Source organism: Meles meles, chromosome 10 (assembly GCF_922984935.1).
Source record: "Meles meles chromosome 10, mMelMel3.1 paternal haplotype, whole genome shotgun sequence".
Lineage (NCBI taxonomy): Eukaryota > Metazoa > Chordata > Mammalia > Carnivora > Mustelidae > Meles > Meles meles.
In genome coordinates, this window is record NC_060075.1 from 41,425,879 (window position 1) to 41,445,506 (window position 19,628).

Here is a 19,628-nt window from a genome sequence, read left to right on the forward strand (position 1 = left end):
TGCATCTATTGTCTAAGACTAGTGCAGTATCTTGTGATACCTTCCCTGCAAAGAGGCAATCTTTTCTCAAGAAAAGTCAAAGTGGAATTAGTGGGCATTTTCCCAAAGAAAGATAATCAATTATTTATTCAGTGTTGAGCTTATACTTAAGAATTGGTCTAGTATCCTTTGGCTCCACTTTTTTTTTTTTTCATTAAAAATATGCCTGGTCTTACATCTAGGGATTTTTTTCCCCCACTGAACACATACTCACCCTGATCTAAATGGAGTGTTCTGGTTGCCTTTACTCTTAAATTAATGCAATGGGTTGGTTACAGTAGTTTAATTCCTATCTTTTGATTGTTTCTTATCATTGGGGGAACACCAATTTATTACTTTGAATAATGTTTTGAAATGAATAAAGTCATTTACATCATGGCAGTTACATCTCCCCTATATGTAATCCTGACCTTTCTTCAAGATATGTTCTTTGTGTAAAAATGATTGCTTTCAAACATGCTCCTCATATGTTTTTTTTTTCAAATTTTGCAGACGATACCAGAAATTGCAGAAGATCATGAAGCCTTGGTAAGAATTTATGATCAATTAATATAGACGATGTAACACTTCTTCTTCTCTGCATAATTAAACCCTGTCCTCTGACTGACCTTATAACTATGCATCTAGATATTTTGAGTAAGTGATTTTTTTTTTTTTTGCTTGTTTGATATTCTTACTAACACGTTCTTCAAAAATTTATCCCTTCCCCCTTTTCTTTCGGTTGGTGGTCAGAGGATATTTTATGTTTGTCGCCACACAATGATTAAAACAGAATTGCTATCCTTCTCCGGGAGCAAGGCTAGGCATAATTTTATGTATTACTTTAAACAAAAACTTCCTTTTTTGTGGCCTATCTGATGTTCAAAGTTAAAAGTCTTTGATTTTCTTCAGTGGCTCAGTATGAAAAAGATCCCTATTAAAAAAAGTTCAGGATTGAAGTATGGTATGAAAATTATTTATTCGCATTCTCAGAAAGTGTTCAGTCCCCTATCAAGTGAATTGCATGATAATTGTGTCTGGAGATCTCAGAACTTCTTTCTTAGCGCTTTTCCTCCTTGGTGCCTTTCTTGTCCACTGAACAAGGTGAGTCCAAACAGGGTCTAACAAACTCTCTCCAGTGGGCGGAACAAATTTCCACTTTGCCAAGTTGTTCAGCAGATAATTTCAATTTGAGAAGCAAGACTGAGCAACATCTGAAAATGCGTGTCTTGTTTTTTCAGTCCTCAGAGAAAATTCCAATCGCCTTCAAGTGCATAAAACTGGTCTCAGTCATTCACCTTCCCCTACCCTTCCACATAGAAAAAAAAAAGTATATACTCCTTAGTTACTAAATCCTAATAAAGTAGAAAGCACTACTGAGTTTTTAGGGTAAAAATTTTTAAATATTCTTTTGATATATGTATTTAATATAGTAGGCACACTTAATGGTAATGGCAGCAGAAGCCCTCTTTTATGAGAGTTTGTTCTGGGCACTGTCTCAGTGTTTACACTCATTACTTTTAATCCACACTGTCCACCGCACAAGATCAGTATAATGAGAATTATTTCACTGACGCAGAAGTTAAAATCGGGTGGTGGAGATGGGACTCAAACTGAGGTTTTTCTCTAGCAACGACTTGCTAGTGTCGAGGAATTTGGGAGCTCTGAAGCCAGAGTAATTTCTTAAAATTTATCTGCTAATAATTTTAATCTTTTGGTATGTAGGGATGCCGGAAGTGTGACTACATGTGAACCATGATTTTCATTTATCAAGCATAGAATAAATCAGTGTTCAGGGCCTTCATTCTGGTGATGGCAGAATATCTTAATTAGACTAATACGGATAGAAATGATAAAATCTGGACAAAGTAGTGTAAACAAAAACACCTAAAAACAACTGCTTGAAGGAACTGGATAGCAACCCAAAGTAGACAGAAAGAACTGAGGTCAATCTTTGGAAGAACAAATGAGTCTCAGATGAGATTTATGTGTTTGTAGCTTTTTCCTGAAGATCCCCACTCCTGCGGTTAGCATGGGGTGGCTGAAAGCCTGAGTCTTGGTGGGACACTAAGAAGATATAGTTTGGGGCTGATGGAGCAGCTACTTTATGAGGGGAAATCCATGAAAGGAAGGAAGTTCAGAGGATATGAAACCCTATATCTACATACATCCACCTGTAAAATTGGCCCAAGTCAGTAATGTGAATGTACATGTGTGTGAGTGTAGATATGTGTGAGAAACCTGGGGGGCCTGGTAAAAACAGCAACTGGAAATGAAAAGAATTGAGAAGAGATTTAAACTGCCACTCACTACAGAATTTGGGAGTTTGATTCTAGCTAGGTTTGTTCCTGCTCTAACAAAACATTCTTCGGAAGAATAAAATTGAAATTTTGAGACTTGGTGGTCTTTTATTCCCAATGTTCAGAATATAATAAAAAAAAACTAGATACGTGAAGAAGAAGAAAAGATGACTCATTCTTAAGAAAAACAAAATAAAGCAAGTACCAGAATCTGAGCCTGAGATGACCCAGGTGTTGGAATTAGCAAATGAAGATTCTAAAGCAACATTTGTAACTATATTAAAAGAAGAAAGTATTACTGTGATGTGTGCACAGATGAGAAGTCTTAGCAGAGAAATGGAAACCATAAAAAAATAACCAACTGGAGATTATAAAACTGGAACGTGTAATACTTAAAATGACAAATTCACTGTATGGGAGTTGAAGATGGTAGAAGAGATAGTAACCTTGAAGACGTGTCAGTACAAATTGTTCAGTCCGAAGAATAGATAAAATGAATAGAGAGTAATTGATCTGTGATATTGTAACAATTAATTTAAACCACATTTAATGGGGGTCTCAGAAAGAGAGAAGAGAAGGAAGCAGAAAAATATTTGAGGAAATAATGACAGTTTCCAAAATTTGTTGGAAAACATAAATTTATAGAGCTAAGAAGCTCAGTGATCCTAAGTGGGGTAAATAGGAAACTGTTATCTGGAAACATTATAGTCAGACTTTTGAAATTTAAGGAATTTATTTGTTTATTTAGATTGAGCATGAGGTGGGGGGTGGGTGGGGAGGAGAAGGGCAGGAGAGCGAGAATCCCAAGCAGATGCTCTTGAGCATGGAGCCGGACCCTGGACTCCATCCCACAACCCTGAGATCATGATCTGAGCCAAAACCAAGAGTTGGACACTTAATAGACTGAGCCATGCAGGTGCCCCCAGCGCAATAGGATTTTTTAAAAGGAAATTGCAAACCAATCCTAAAACTTGAAGGAAATGTATAGGACCTAGAATAGGCAAAACAGTCTTGGAAAAAGCAACAAAGATGAACCAAGTTGGAGGATTTCATTAACTGACTTCAAGACTTCCTATAAAGTTACTAACACACTAGGAATTTGCTATAAGGGGTAGACAGATCAAAGGGACAGAATAGAGTCCAGAACTGATTTGCAGTTAAATTTTTAACAAAGGAGCCAAAAGAAGGTTTGCACACAAGTCATGCTATGAAAATGAAGGCCAAGGGTGATTTTTAGCAATTTTTAACCCTTTATGTATATAATTTTTACCACATACAAGAGAAAACATTTGGAAAAATTCAAAGGGCAAGACAGAACTATAGTCATTAACTTTGGGAATTAAGGATATAGTGAGTATGACTTATTGATAACTTTAAAAGTAGTCTTTACTTCCATCTTCTCTCCACCTCTGTCCTGGGAATGGCACCCAGTCAAAACATTTGGAGGCACTATTCTTTTATAAATTTAGCTGCTTAAATTGGAAATGCTTCAAGATTGGCTGTATTTAGTTGGAATGAAGATGGTCTCTACTGAGTTGATGAGAAACATTTATTTGAATCGTTCCAACACACATGGTGTGTTGGCTGTGACATGTCTCTCACCAGAATGTAAGTTTGCAGTCGGCTTAATTTGTGGCAGTCGGTACTGCAAAATCTTTAGCTTAGCACTTTATAAAAAAACAAATAAAGCAAACAAATAAAAGTGCGCCTGCATGTGCCATATGGTTGGGTTTTACTCATAACCCTTTTAGCCTTGATCTTGTGCACGTGGCATGGACTTCCGAAAGAGAGCCTTTCTCCTGCCTTTGCCTTTGGGGCCTCAGTCTCTCCTCTAGGGGTGAGAGTCAATAAGGGAGAGTTCAATAAGGGCTTTTATAGCTGTATCATTTGAAATTAGATGATTGATTTGGAATGTAATAAAATTTTAACATGGCCATTTCTCTTTGCAATTGAGGATTTGAGGTTGAATTAAAAAAAAAAATTCTCTCTTGTGGAAACCTAGTTAGTATGCCATCTAGCAACCAGTCACAGAGAATTATATTTATGTTATATATGCACTCTCTCTATATGTGAGAGTATTATATATGTGTGTATATATTTTATAATGTAATAAATAATATAACATATATTTAATAATATCTTTATATGATATATTATATAAAATGGAATTGTATGGTCTGATAACATATACAATATATTTTAAAATATGTGTGTAAGATATTACATAATATTTTTATAAAATATGAATACAAATAACACAACACTTATATACAATGTTATTAGATGGACCAAGGGAGCTATCCCTACTCTGGGCATCTTAGTGTGTGATGTGGAAGGAGCTTCTCCCACTTACCAATCAGTCACACTTAACGGAAGACAGCAAAGCCCAGAAAGGCCTATCGACAGTTGCAGAAATGGCACTCCATCTCCTTCACAACCATGGAGATTGAAATCCTGGGCCCAAAAGCAAGGCTTGCAGATTTGGAAACCAAGTGATACCTTTTCTCTTTCTCTCCATCTTTCCTCCCAAGTCCTTGCAGCCTGTTTGAGGAGTCTACAGGCAGAGTTCCAGAGCATTGGAGGAAGCAGAACAATCCCTAGGGCTTACTAAGGTCACTCAGATTATGGGTCCTTCCAGTGGGGACCAGGGTCATTTTACCTTCAGTTAATTAGAGAGCATAAATATTACTTATATTTTGTTTCTAAAGCAGCTAAGGAAGATGAACACGCTCTCCGTTCTCAGCCTCAATTAGCTCCAGGGGGGTATAAAGAAGGGTTTGATTGCAGTAACGTGTGCTTTCCTTTGTCACTCTCTCTCAAGATGAGGCCATGTTTCCACAGTACGGAGGCCACAGGTGCCATTCTCCAATGTCATTTACATGGGAGTCTTGTAGATTTGAGATCTTTGAGCTTGCCAGGTGTAAGCAAATAGCAACAATTAGTTACCATATGCTTGTTTTCCCCCTTTTTAAGCAAAAAAGAAATTAGCTGATAATGGTGATGACTAATATTATAATAAAGTAATACATAAGCTAATACTGTTTACTGTGAGTACTGTACATTATCATGTAATAACGTTTTCACAGCAATACTAATGCCAGCACACTTTATTAATAAGTCTTACTAATTGCTTTTATACCTGACTCTCTTATTTTCCTGAGGCAGTTTCCTTTTTTTGGTTTTATTTTTCCCTCACAATCTGACATCTGGATTTTCTTGTGATTCACTGTAGAGTCATTTCTGGATTTTTTTTTTTAACCTTTCTTGCTACTCTTTTTAACCCCTTTTTCGTCTTTCTACTGGTTATATATTCTGCTTCAAGTACGTTTGGGTTTTTTGGTTTGGAATTTATTTTGGGGGGGGCGTGCCACCTGGGGATCCCCTGTGAGATTGGTATTGCCAGTCTGTGACTCAGAGAAGCCTTTTTAAAGTAGTTCTTGCCTGAATGGTTTGGCTTTCCTTGCTTTCTGCTCCCACCCACCCAACACCCTCCCCCACCCACCGCCCCCTGGCTCCAAGGACAGAGAATCCTTGACACATGAAGACAAACATTTGAAGATCCTGGACTTTGTTTACCTTCCTACAAGATCACTTTTGTGTAAGGGATCACAGCTAACGCGTGTTGCTACACACTGCGGGAAGGGCTTGAAGCATTGTGGCTTGTTCTGTTCCCCCAGAAATCAAGTATCACCACCACCACTGTCAGTAAGGCAACAGAAGCATAGCCTGAGTCAGTAATTTGCCCATCGAGTGATGGAGAGGAGACTGCTGTCTGACTCCACGTAATGGTGTCTATCCGTTCCGTCCCATCCTCTCTGATCTCTGGTAGCTTTGGATCACGGTCTTCTCCTGACAGCCTCGCAGCCTCTGAAGTGAGGCAGAATTCCCAAGGTCATGCCTGAGGTCATGAGCCACCCTCTCAGGAAAGTGACAAAGCTGTTTTCAAAGAAATGGGAGTCCGTTTTCTGTTCTGTTAGCACAAAATAGATGGGGAGGTTCAGTCTAAACATTCCATGAGCCTTTGTAGTATAGCAGTTGTGGCATGTCGGAGTCTAGAGATTCAAAATCTGAGCAACCAGCTTCATTTATTTATTGTTTTAAATCAAGCGCGTGAATCTGTGAGGTTGCGTGCAGTGCAGACATCCTGGTGGGCCTCATGCAGGATACTTGGAGAGAGTACTGGCCTTGAGACTTAACATTGATGGTGATGATGATTTACAGTAGAGGTGAGTTTCTGTAAAAGATTCTGAGTGTCTGTTAAGTGTTGTTTTAATAACATTAGAGACCAGGGTATTGTCTGATCAGGGACAGGAGTGGAGCTGTTTTAAAAGGATAGTGCTTTTGCCTGAGTGTGTCTGATCTCTGTTTTGATTTCTAACCCACACATTAGACCCTCCAGACAGCCTTCCAAATCACAAGTCTATGTCCAGCAAATAATGATTATTTTCACAGATAGTCTATAATAAAGATAAAATGCAGTACGCCTGGGTAGCTCAGTCAGTTTGGTGGCTGCTTTTGGGTCAGGCCATGATCTCAGGGTCCTGGGATTGAGTCCCTGCATCAGGCTCCCTGCTCAGTGGAGAGCCTGCTTCTCCCTCTCCCTGCTGCTTCCCCTACTTGTGATCTCACTTTCTGTTAGATAAATAAATAAAATATTTAAAATAAAGATAAAATGCTGGCCAGTATAATATAGAAATGAATATGTTTACTTGCATATATATTTGTATCTATGTGTTTGTGTGTGTGTAAGCACTCATCCAAACACACACACATGCACGTGTATATATAGACTGCTCAAGTCCTCTGCAAAGTGCTAATACTCTTACTAGAATTATTTCTGATTATTAGCTACCCATGAATAATAAAAGAAGCACATTGCCCTCTCTTGGCTGAGAAGCTTTAAGCTATCTTTCACTGAATACTTACATGTTACACGTGTTATTAAGTACAGTACAAACAGTCCTGTGTTAAACAGTTGTCAGTCTTCAGTTTTTCAACTGGGAATACAGAGGCTCAGAGAGATTAGGGAATAGCCCAGTGAGACATAGCTTTCAGAGTGAGAGTCAGTAGGAGTTCAGTTCTGTGCCACTGAGGCCCTGGCTTTCTTTGTAAAGCCCACCAGCCTCATTCCCTTTAAATCACTTTTTTTTTTTAAAGATTTTATTTATTTATTTGACAGACAGAGATCACAAGTCGGCAGAGAGGCAGGCAGAGAGGGAGGGGGAAGCAGACTCCCTGCTGAGCAGAGAGCACGATGCCGTGCTCGATCCCAGGACCCTGAGATCATGACCTGAGCCGAAGGCAGAGGCTTAACCCACTAAGCCACCCAGGCGCCCCTTGACTCACATTTTTGATGACGTTTCCTATAGCCCAGCTGTTTATCTCAGTGATCTTTCACAATTCTGTTGTATTCACTTTTCTAAAGCTTTCTCACTTCTGTGCCTGTCCTTGGGCTCAGCTCTTGGCCTGTCTCCATTAACCCTCTTTGTGTTTTCCAGCTTTGGAGACATGCTGTCCTTCACCCTGACGGCCTTTGTTGAGCTGATGGACCATGGAATAGTGTCCTGGGATACGTTTTCAGTGGCATTTATTAAGAAGGTAATGTAGACTGTGCTTCTCTAAGGCTTCAATTAGTTTCATGTTGCTCTGCTTTGGAGAATATTGTGTCATTGTGTCCTTTGGCTTCTTTCTGTTAAAGGTAGGTGTGGTTGTTGAGAGTATAATGAATATGGGGGGTCTGGACACCTAACTCCTATGTGGAGATGACATTGTCCCCCCACTGGGATCATAAGGGCTGGGACGTGAGAACCCACAGTCAAGGGAAATCAGGGTGTCATGTTGTTAACACCACAGACGCAGTCCCTGTGGATTCCCTGTCCAGGACTTGGTTGTTTTTAAGACCTAAGCAGAGTTCCTTCTGTTCTTCTTAAACCTTCTGCCCTCAATGAGGTATTCAGGGAGCGGGAAAGAGGCAGAGTATATTGATCTCTTACCTCTATGAGTTTAAAGCAGAGTTGTAAGAGAAGGGGGTGTGCTTGGGTTCATCTTCTTAGGTTGAGCTCACTAATAATCACAGTGAAATAAAGTCTCTGGGATCGGAGCCTCCTTCTTTAGGAGGAAGCTAATAAAGGTCTGGAAAAGTGGGCTTGGTGTAGGAACAGCTCCCACCATTCCCTGCGGTTGCATTGTGTTAAGATATATTTGCAAACTTACAATTCTGTTTACAGTCTTTGAACAACAAGTAAATAGTTCTGCCTTGATAACTCCTAAATACGACATTGGATCATGGATCATTATTATTTATTAACTTAATTTTTCTTCTCTCTGTAATTGTGAAATGATTTATAAGAGTATTGGCATTTTTCTTCCTATTGTATTGGCAGTTAAAAGATGTTTGGAATTCATTATTTTTTTATTTATATATTTATTATTTTATAAGTATAGATTTCTTGGAAGAGTTTTTTAAAATAAAGACTTTCAGAGAATCTGTGCAAAAGCTGGAAAGTCAAAGTGAAATCCAGAAGAGCCACTTGATTTTTTTAAACCTTTTATGTTGAAATCATGTAGACTTAGAGAAAAGTTGTAGAAAATAATACAGAATGTTCCCATATGCCCTTCATCCAGCTTCCCCTAGGTTAATGTTTTGCATAGTGATGGTACAGTGAACAGTGGTGCGATACCATTACCATTTTTATTTTGGCTTTGCCATTTTTTTCTAATAATGTCCTGTCTGGTTAAGCACCCGATCCAGGATCCCACATTGCGTTTAGTTGTCATTTCTCCTTAGTGTCTTCCAATTTGACAGTTCCTCCATTTTTTCCTGGTCTTTTATGACTTCGACACTTTTGAAGAGTACCAGTCAGTTATTTTGTAGAATGTCCTTCAATTTGGATTTGTTTGATATCCGATGGTTAAATTAAGGTGGTGTTTTTTTGGCAAGAATACCGGAGAAGTGATATTATGTCCTTGTCAGCATATTGTACTGGGGTACGTGATGTCGATAGGCATTAGTAATGGCAACGTTGACCTTGATTATGTGGTTGAGGTGGTATCTCCTGGGTCCCCTCGTCGTGAAGTTACTCCTTATCCTTTTGAAATTAATCCATATCATGAAAGACATACTGCCTTGAACTGAAGGGGACAGGAGAGCCCTAGTCAGCTGAGTGAGGTGTTGGGAACGGAAGCCCCACAGATCGGATGCTTGCATGTGTTGCATGTGCATTTCAGACGAGAGCTGATGGGAACCCAGGGCCTTCTCAATAGACCTCTGCATTCTCTTTCCTTCTGTAAGGGCATCAAGCCAAAGGAGATGATTAGTGGGAAACACTAGAAAAGAAGGCCTCTTTTTGCCTGTATTAGTCAGTGGTACGAATTGCTGAAGAGAAAAGAAACAACTCTAGATGAGAAAGCCAAGGAAATGGAAGCTGTGCAGTATAAACACAAATAACAAATCTAGGCAAAAAGATCTAGAAAAGTAAGTTCAAATCTGAGGATGCTGGGCTTTGTGGATTTTTTATACTTCACAAAAATTTTAATTCATTCTGGATTTATGGCAGGCCTTTCTTTCCTATATCCAAATTGCCTCGCTTTTCTGTTGTTCGAGCCTCTTTTGCTCTGAAAACAATGCTGTCTTGAATGAGAATTCCTTAATGTGTTGTGCTTTCATCCATAGTATAGCCCTCTCTTTTAAAAGATTTTATTTATTTATTTGACATAGAAAGAGATGAGAGAGCACAGCAGGGGGGAGTGGGAGAGGGAGAAGCAGGCTCTCTGCTGAGCAGGGAGCCCGATGTAGGACTCGATGCCAGGACCCTGGAATCATGACCTGAGCTGAAGGCAGAGGCTTCACAGACTGAGCCACCCACGCGCCCCCATCCACAATATCTTTTGATCTCACAGCAGTCCTTTCCAGAACAGAACAGACTGGCTTGCTACTCCTGGCCAGGAGGCGAGGTTGTAGTCAGTGGCTTGGGGAGGTTAAGTGATGGCATAGGGAGTGGAGTGTCATTGATCCCATGGTTAAGGGCTCCTTCCCCATGTCATGCACCTGTGTTTTCAAGTGGTGGGAAAAGTAGCTCCTGAAGACTTGTTGAACAAGCATCGCCTCTGTTTAGCCCTCCCCGACCTCACTGGTATGGAGTTAAGTGGTTTCTTCTGCTCTCCATTCTCCTTGGATCTTGTGTGCCCCTGTGCTAACACTTAACACATTCTGTGGATTCTTTGTTCTTTTTACTGGCTCCCACTAGACCATGAGTCCCAGGAGGCTGGAACCACAGCTTTCTGCATGACTTTATCCTTGGGGCCTGGCACAGAGTAAAATGTTAATACATTTCTGTGAAATGAGTGAATGAAATTTGTTTTGGAAGCATTTTTTTAAAACCCTAACACTTGAAGAAGAGAAGGAATATAGTGACATTGTATTTAAATATATTTCAAGTCAAATTTCAGTCGTGTGTGGAAAGAAATTACAAAACTGTCTTTTGTTAAATGACGTGAGAAGGGATTAAGAAGAATGACAATAATTTAATATCTGACTACTTAAGAAAATGGTTTTCACTCACTGAAATTAAATAAAAAAAAAAAAATCCAAGGAGGCAAAGACTAGCAGTCTTGGTGGTTTAAATAAGAAATTAAATATTTTCTTGAAAGGCAGTACATTTAGTGAATCTCATGTTCTCATTCCTGGTCATTCTTTTTCCTTTGCATTGCTACTTAGATCTCAGTCCCTTATGTGAATCTGAAAAGTAGTCATCAGATAATGACCCTGTAATTGATAGTTTTTGTAAGCTGAACTTTTTTTTTATTCATTAGCTGGTTCAAATTCAGCACTTAGACAACCCAGGAATTGTATGCAGGCAACTGTCTTTTAAATGGAGCTTTATCTCGACAAAACTCAACTAGGAAATGCACTGACAAGAGCTGCTTATCTCTGTGGTCCAAACTTGGCTTCCTGTTAATGCCAAATTCATACCACTTTGAAGAAATATTTTTTCCCTGCCAGCCCCTGTCTTCTTCCTTACTGTCTGTTTTCTTCTGTCAGATCTAGGTTCTAGTTTACGAACTTTGTCTACAATAAATGACATTGTTTCATAAACATTTTGAAACATGGAATCCCTTGATGCCAGGATCTAATGTTGCGTTTTAAAGGCTTGCTGTTTCAGGAGAGGGTGGGAAGATATGGAGAAGAAAGATAAAAAAAAAAAAAAAGAAAAAAAGAAAGAAAGAAAGAAAACAAAACAAAATAAAGTAACACCAAAAACCTGGAACTTTCTGTATTACGATTTGGTTTTCCCTAACCAAGTATAACCCCAGGGCCTTTTCTTGGAAGGAGGGTTTCCTACAAATACTCTTGCAACCTTAGTCCTGTGGGAAGGCTTAGTTGACCCACAGTGTTCTCCGTGCCTGGACAAATAACCATCCGGTTCAGTGTAGAGACCCAGTAATTTTTACCTCTTAAAAACTCGAGAGATTGGGGCACCTGGGTGGCTCAGCGGGTTAAGCCTCTGCCTTCGGCTCAGGTTGTGATCTCGGGGTCCTGGGATCGAGCCCCACATCAGGCTCTCTGCTCAGCGGGGAGCCTGCTTCCCTCTCTTTCTCTGCCTGCCTCTCTGCCTACTTGTGATCTCTCGCTGTCAAATAAATAAATAGAATCTAAACAAAACAAAATAAAACCAGTACTTGTAAGATTTATGGGCCGCTGCCCAGATAATTTTAAAATAGGGCAATGGAACTGCATGTTCTCTGTGGTCTTTCTACTTTGGATAGCATGGAAGAATTTTAAGATTTCATTCTAAGTTATTCTAAGAAGTGTTTATGTGCTTTTAATAGTTTGTATCATTGATTCATACACTGTGATGCCCCTGGACTTCGTAGAAGTCATGCAAATACTCTTCTAGCTTATTTAGGTAACATTTTTAAATGTCTGGAAACATGCAGAGGTAGTATATATCATTATTGCTAGCTCTTCTTCCCTCTTCTTTCTTGTGGTACAGACTTGCTTTCATGCATGTGCTCCTCTTAGCCTGGGTCACCTGCATCAGCCAAAAGTGCGTCATGGAGCCAGGAATAATAGAAAGTCAAAGAAAGTCAGTATTGATTTTTTGGGGGGTGATGTGGAGGGACAAGAGAAATTGAAATTTAACCCAAAAATCTTTAATGGTCTATAACTATACTAACATCCATGGTTTTCAAAATAGATATAGAAAATAACATTTGTTTTTTGGCAGATTTGTATGTGCACTAATAAGAAGCCCGTCCACAGTCGTTGTTATGTTCACTCTGTCAGCACGGATGCCTTAGTTATTAGTATTCATTAGATGACAATATTGGGTCATTTAAACGTCTGGCTAAAACAACTGACACGTAAAGACAAGAGATAGAAGTTAGTTTAAAAATGCCACTGATGGGGCGCCTGGTTGGCTCAGTCAGTTAAGCGTGTGTCTTCCACTCAGCTTATGATCCTAGAGTTCTGGGATCGAGTCCCACATGGGGCTCCTTGCTCAGTGGGGAGCCTGCTTCTCCTTCGGGCTGCAGGTCCCCCCCCGACCCCCCAGTTGTGCTTTCTCATTCTGACAAATAAATAAGTCTTTAGAAAAAAATTCTGCGGCTAGTATTGGCCCCAGAATTGTACTTAGGTCTCTAATAATTTGCATGCCTGGCAGTACTCAGCTGTGTTCAACAAAATGCTCCTTCTGTAACCTGCATTAGGATTGTTGAAATGATAGGTTCTATATATCACAAAAGAGGTGAACTAATAGGAAAGATTATTTTTAAAGAATATTTTGATGAAGGTAAGGGATTAGTTGTATGGAAGAGAAATATATAGAAACGACAAATGGAAATGGAATATGTATGTGGAATTCACATACGTCTGAAATAAAGCAAAGACCACGAACTATTTTACCAACATCGAGCAAGCCCCTTGAGAACATGACTGCCAAGAATTTGTAGAGAACTTTAAAACCCATTAGCAGAAGGTGTACTTTGTATCAGAAAACATTGAGAGTTCTGGTTATATATTTTGAGAAAGGAAATAGTATCAAAAGGATATTTGTGGAAGTAGAGGATAAAATTGTATTAGAGGGGAATCTTGAACAGAGAAGAAGGTGAAGAAGATGCTATCTTAGGGGTCCAGGAATGAGCTGGACCCTGGGCCAGTGTTGTGCTTGTACACCTGAATGCATACCAAAGGGGAAGACATCCCAAATGTGTTCACAGGAACAGAACACTGGGGACTGGGACTATGAATCACTAATGATTATGGCAAATGTGGAAAAAGGTGATTATTGAGAAAGGAGGATTAAGAAGACAGTGAGATTGATTTTCACACCATTTAATTTTTGGCTTTGTTGGAATATCTGAATGGAATTATACTTTTGGATGCCAAGAATAAGCAATTAATGTACTTCACAGTAAATGCCTTTTTATCTGTCTTTGCTAGACTGTCAGGTCCTTGAAGTTCAACATCCTGTGGGCTTTGCTCATGTCTCTATTTCCAGATCCTAGGACAGTGTAAGCCTGTTTGTGGCAGCCAATCAGTACATATTATATGGATGAGTGAGAAGAGGGTGTGAAGACTGCAGGGTGAGGGAGGGAGTTTGATAGTTGACTGACAGGTAGAAGATTCTCTACGGACCCTTGAAAGTACATTCACTTTGACTGAATGGGGGCAAGAAAAGGAGCATGGAAGACGACATTAGTGCTGAGAACATCAGAAGTATTGTCAACAAACTTCTGTGTGAGTTCTGTTTTTTAAGAAGTGCCAGAACTGTGCTGGGATCATGGAAAATGGCGGAGGAGGTGTTGGTGAGGAAGTTGAGGAACTAACTTAGTTGAGCTAAACATTCTGTTTAGCAGAGGTCTAAAGAAAGTGTTAAACCGTGAGCTCAGGACGAGGGTAATTGGATTTTTGTCAGAAAAAGATGGCCTTAGCTTGGTAGATTGGACAGAGGGGAGCAGATCGGGAGGATTAAGGCAAAGGCTTGCCGGGGACAGTAAACACATTGGAGAAGTTTATTAGCCATGAAAGGAGCTCGAGCAGCCTTTTGAGAATCTTAAAATTCTCATACTCTTCCTGTACTTTATGTTATGAAATAATAGCGTTTTGGAATATAATCATATTGCTGTGCTATCCTATACTCCTTTCTGTCCTGTATTTCCTACCCCTGAGATCCAGATGTACCTGGGGGCAGAGAGGCTGTTGGTGTCTGTGTCAGCTACCCCTACTTCCGCCAGGGAGTCGTTAGCTAGAAACGAGTGGAGATGGTAACTGCAATTGCCATGGGCACCTTTGCATTTTATCTTGTCCAAAGATGGGGGGTGGGGAGGAGGATGAGGAGAAGGGGCCCGAGGGGACAGCAGGAAGGAAGAAATCAGAGTCACCCGGAGTGGGGAGGGGGGAAGTGAGCAAATGTCAATTTGTTACGGAGCCAAATTATTTAGCTTTTAAGAAAGCAGTCATTATGTTGATGTAATAACAGCCCTTTAGTGTGAGTTGTCAACAGACAGTAATAACTTTTAATGAGGCCTCCAAAATAAAACCTTTATGATACCCATGTGTTTGGGTTACTGCGATCCATTATTCTAACCCTTATTTTACTTCCCTCTTACTTTGTGATTTATTATGTTTGAAGCCTCCGTGATTAATTCCTTAGGGAATGTATTTTAGTGCTTAAGCTATTATTTTAACTTTTAGCACTGCTAATTTAAGTGTGTTCCTATTTGCTAAATTTGAGATGAGAGGAATTTATTTTAACCATAAGAAATTGGAAGAACTGGGGGAGAGAGTGTTTCATTGTGGAATAACAATGAGAGTAGCCAGTGACTGAGAAGTTGCCAGTTGCGTTGTGTTGACAAGTGTGATTTGTGGGAGTCCCTTAAGAATGTAACAGGGTCATAATCTGAACATAAAAATCATGCATCGTGTGGGTGAAGGAGTAGCCTGGGAATGGAAGGGAATGGCTATTAGTATATATTGAAATTACTGCCTCAAAGAAAACAGGAGTCCTTACACTGTATGTGTTGAAATCATCTGCCCCTGAAAGCTAAAACCTGGCAGAAAAATCCCAGAAAAACCAAACAATAATTCCTTGAAGCATCTTCTTTTTTGAATTGCTCATTATTGAATTATAGAAATAAGATATAAAGGGTGCTTTGTAGTAATATAAGCAGTTGTCCCTGACTTGATGTGTTTCTGACAATTCTGCTGTAATTCCAGATGCTTGTCATCCTGTGTCCGGTGTTTTTGAAGTGAGCTCCCGATTTCCTCAACTTACTCCCTTCTGTACTTCTGTGCTCTGTTTACTGCTCGTGGTCAATTGTGTCCTCCTTGGCTTTTCAGATAGCGAGTTTTGTCAACAAGTCAGGCATGGACATCTCAATCCTGCAGCGGTCCTTGGCCATTTTGGAGTCAATGGTGCTCAACAGCCATGACCTCTACCAGAAGGTGGCTCAGGAGATCACTATCGGCCAACTTATTCCACATCTTCAAGGGTAAGCATGCAGTTGCCTCCTGTGTGGGAGGGGAAGTGATTCTGGTAGACAGCTGCCGTAAAGCCTTGGGAAGGGTTTTCAGTTGGTTTGATCAAATATGTAGAAAAGGAACCTTCATTTGGCATCTAACCACACCATGTACCATACCCATCCCCCACCATACTAATGGCATAGTGAGTGGCCCGCCGCTGAGGGGGTGGGATCCCAGGCCTGTTCTTGGTACCCTTCTGTCCCCAGTGCCTGGCTTTTCGTAGGCAATCAGTTTTGATATCAGTAGAATTTTACTTTTAACATCATAGGACAATTTGCTGTCTTAAGTTCTCAGCAGCGTCTTTCCTTTGCCATTAAAAATAGTGTTTTCTCTGCTATAATGAGTATTTTCATAGATAATTATGAATTTTTCAAGGTAGTCTTCTTTCTTAGGTTCAAGGTGATTACAGTGACCTTCTTTTGTCTTTTCTAATGCATGTGTTTTGTCTCTAGAGGCTTAAGCTGGAAGACAAAACACTTAGCAGGCTGCAGGCTTCGCACTCTTTCCCTTCTCTCCACTCAGGCAATCAGTGAGGTTGTCCCTGAGAAGGACGTCACTGTACGGTGCTTCTCATAAATTAAAGGATGTGGAGTTGCACGTGGGCAACAAGCCCCATGAAGTGACTTACACAAACAGGGAATTCATCGAAAGGATCCAGGGGGACTTTATAGACCCCAGGAATGACTTAAGTAGCCAAGCTCCTCCTTGGAGCGGCCACAACAGGCCTTTCCTCTAGTGCACGGGTGTGACTTGGCTCCCAGGAACTGCCATCCCTGGTCTCTCATGTTGCATTTACACGTTCTCAGGAGGAAATCTGATTGGCCTGGCTTGGGTTGGGGATGCAGGCTGGGGATGTGGGGGAACAGTCAGTAGTCTCCATGTACCAGAAATGTTAGCTGTTGTGTTTATAAGGCAAACCTACTGAAGTACATTAGATGTTGCCTTCATTTGGGGGGTGGGGTGGGTGACCAGACTGTAGAATTTTAAGTCACACAAAGCTGTGGATTGTGGCCTCAGGGAAAAGGAGCCCATGCTCTAAAATGATGCTTTTGTGTGAAACCGCTCTCGAAATAATACCAGTTTCACATTTCCCTGAATGTGAAATGTATTAGTTCTATAGCCCGTGTCTTTTCTCTCAGTCTCGAGGGCATACTTGTGCGTTCACAGCATGCTCTGCTAGAGTGCGGGGTTTGTAATCTGGCAAGTGCCTTGCTGAGGGTTTTATATACATTAACTAATTTTACCCTAAAAGCAGTGCTTTAAAATAAGTGTGTTCTTCCCCAGTGTTCCAGATGAGGAAACTGTTTTGGGGACACCTCCCTCCAACCTCGTGCAAATCCACACACCAGTCTGTGGGGCACTGGGGTTTGGATTCCATCCTGCCAAAGGCTGTGTTCTACACTCGGTCTCTCCCGAAATGATCTCTGAATGTAGCTCACCGGCTGCTCCTTGTTTCTGCCTCGGGTCCTTCTTATTTACCATTTGCCACGTGGTTTCTATGAGAGTTTTGCTTCCTTTGGAATTTCTGATTTCATTTCCATGAAAAGCAGTTTTGCAAATTTCACAAATAAAAACTTGTTCTTTTTGTTATTAAAACGTTTCTATTTGGAAGTAGATTTTTAGACTATGTACTAGCATTGCCATGGAGACAAAGCAGTTTCCTTTATAATAAGTCCAGGGGTTTAAGGACACCCAAGTCCAGTCCCAGATATGCTTCATGCATCAGACAGAAAATCACAGTCCCCCCTCCCCCAACCACACGTACAGCCCCTGGGGTCATGTATTTAAGCCTATTAGAGAAGAAGGGGCGAGCTGGCTAACCACCTGGACTTCCTGCGTGATCTCCGCTGAGCTGTGTATGGTCAAGCTAGAAATAGGAATGACAGGCGCCCCCCCCCCGCCCCCGCCCTGCCAACGGTGTGTCTTTCCTTATGATGGTTGAAATATGTTCTCACTCAGTTGCCAACTGCATTTTCTGGGCCATACCTTTCTCTCTCATCTTTTTTTGTGGGGGAGATCATGACCCTTATCATGGTCTGACTCAGAGGTAGCCTGTTCTGACTTTCTGTATTGTTCCGGGTCTTTACAGGACAGATCAAGAAATCCAAACCTATACCATTGCAGTGATTAATGCACTATTCCTGAAGGCCCCTGATGAAAGAAGGCAGGTAAGTTGCATTTCTTTGGTCCTAAGACTGTACTCAGGGCTGGCAAATTTGGGGGCAGAGAGTGCCCTCTCCTTCCCATCCTGGGGACTCCTTGGGCCTCCCTGCTGCCCGGCAGCTTGGCTGGCCAGCCTGGAGTCATTCACAGATCCAGTGGGAAGTAGGTGGAGATGCGCAAGCCCTTGTCCTAGGAAGAATGCTAGGAATGTTCCAGAGGCAGAGCCCTTGCATCGAAGGAAACCCAACACAGGAGCTCGAAACATAAAAAATGAAAACCTTGCTGCTTGGGGGGCAGCAGAGGTAGAAGTCCCGAGATCTTCGGTCATGCCATTGAATGCTCCCTAGGGCAAGGGAGGTATTGTCCCTATTTTCCTGATGAAGATACTGAGACCCCGAGAGGTGTCCCGTTTCGCCCACGGAAGTTTAGATGGAAAGGACAGGAGGAGGACCACACAGTTCGCTGCCCTTGGTTGAGATAACTGTTCCTAAGTCAGGGAGGCTCTTTGTTCCATGATATTTCTGTTGTCCGTGTCTGTATGTGGGCAGGGGGGGTGAGCAACCCATTTGCCTTTCTCTGTGCAGACAAGAGAAGGGAACCCGTTAAATGTACCCATGTGAAACCCATCCTTCGATACTCTCCTTTGTCTGTGGCTCTGTGGCTCTTCTGCAATGAGGTAAAGGATCCTTGTAGAGAGGGTGTAGAGGAAGTGGAATTTTGTGTCTTGGAATATAGCTTGCCCTTCAAAGTCCGTTCATGGTTTTTTCGTTTTATTATATCATCGCCAAGGATTTTAAACCTCAGTGACTAAACGTGAGGGTTTCTGGTTTGTTTTCCATTCAGATTGTTTGCTCATTCCTGGGGCTATGTCTGCACGAATGGAGTGACTTTATTGTTTCCTGTGTATTGGGTTGTGTCTCTGCGGGAGCCAGGAGGTGCGGGCCCTCCCTAAGCCTTATGCTTCAGGCTGGATTTTTAAGTATGGTTTTGCAGGTCAAATCCTAGGTGGGTCTGTTTTTTTGTTGTTGTTGTTGTTTTGTTTTTTTTTTTTTAAGATTTTTATTTATTTATTTGACAGACAGAGATCACAAGTAGGCAGAGAGGCAGGCAGAGAGGGAGAGGGGGAAGCAGGCTCCTGCTGAGCAGAGAGCCCGATGTGGGGCTTGATCCCAGGACCCTGAGATCATGACCTGAGTTGAAGGCAGAGGCTTAACCCACTGAGCCACCTAGGCGCCCCGGCTCTGTTCTTTTTATATCTAAATCTAAATGCTGGCCTCATGATAACTTCCAGCAGCCCAGCAAACTGCCTGACAGCATGCTCATATGCTTGTACTCCTGACATAGCCCTGGAGAAGCTTGATCCTTCTTCTGCTGGCCGGACCAAGGACACCCGGCTGAAGCAGTAGCTGCCATCTGGTCTGACCTCATGGGCTTTTTCTTTCCCCTATGGAGGAAGAGCTTGGATTAGAGGAAGCAAAAACTCATGCCCACCCCAACTGCAATTATTTGGATCCCTGGATCTAGACATCAGTAAGATGTGTACACTTTGCCTCTGCCTCTTACACCAAGAACTACTGTTAATCTACTGAATTAGATTTGCACAACCACAGAGAAATCGCGAACCA

The 19,628-nt window shown here is 41.2% G+C and overlaps 1 protein-coding gene across 7 annotated transcripts in view; it reads left to right on the top strand.

The window, feature by feature from the left end:
* The window catches only part of ELMO1 (engulfment and cell motility 1), a 533,506-nt gene that overhangs the window by 182,605 nt on the left and 331,273 nt on the right, over positions 1-19,628 (top strand). For all 7 annotated transcript variants that reach the window (XM_046020713.1, XM_046020712.1, XM_046020719.1 and 4 more), the window contains 4 exons: positions 532-567; positions 7,817-7,916; positions 15,658-15,809; positions 17,930-18,008. In XM_046020713.1, the coding sequence (XP_045876669.1) occupies positions 532-567; positions 7,817-7,916; positions 15,658-15,809; positions 17,930-18,008 (367 nt within the window). The remainder of the gene's footprint in view (positions 1-531; positions 568-7,816; positions 7,917-15,657; positions 15,810-17,929; positions 18,009-19,628) is intronic.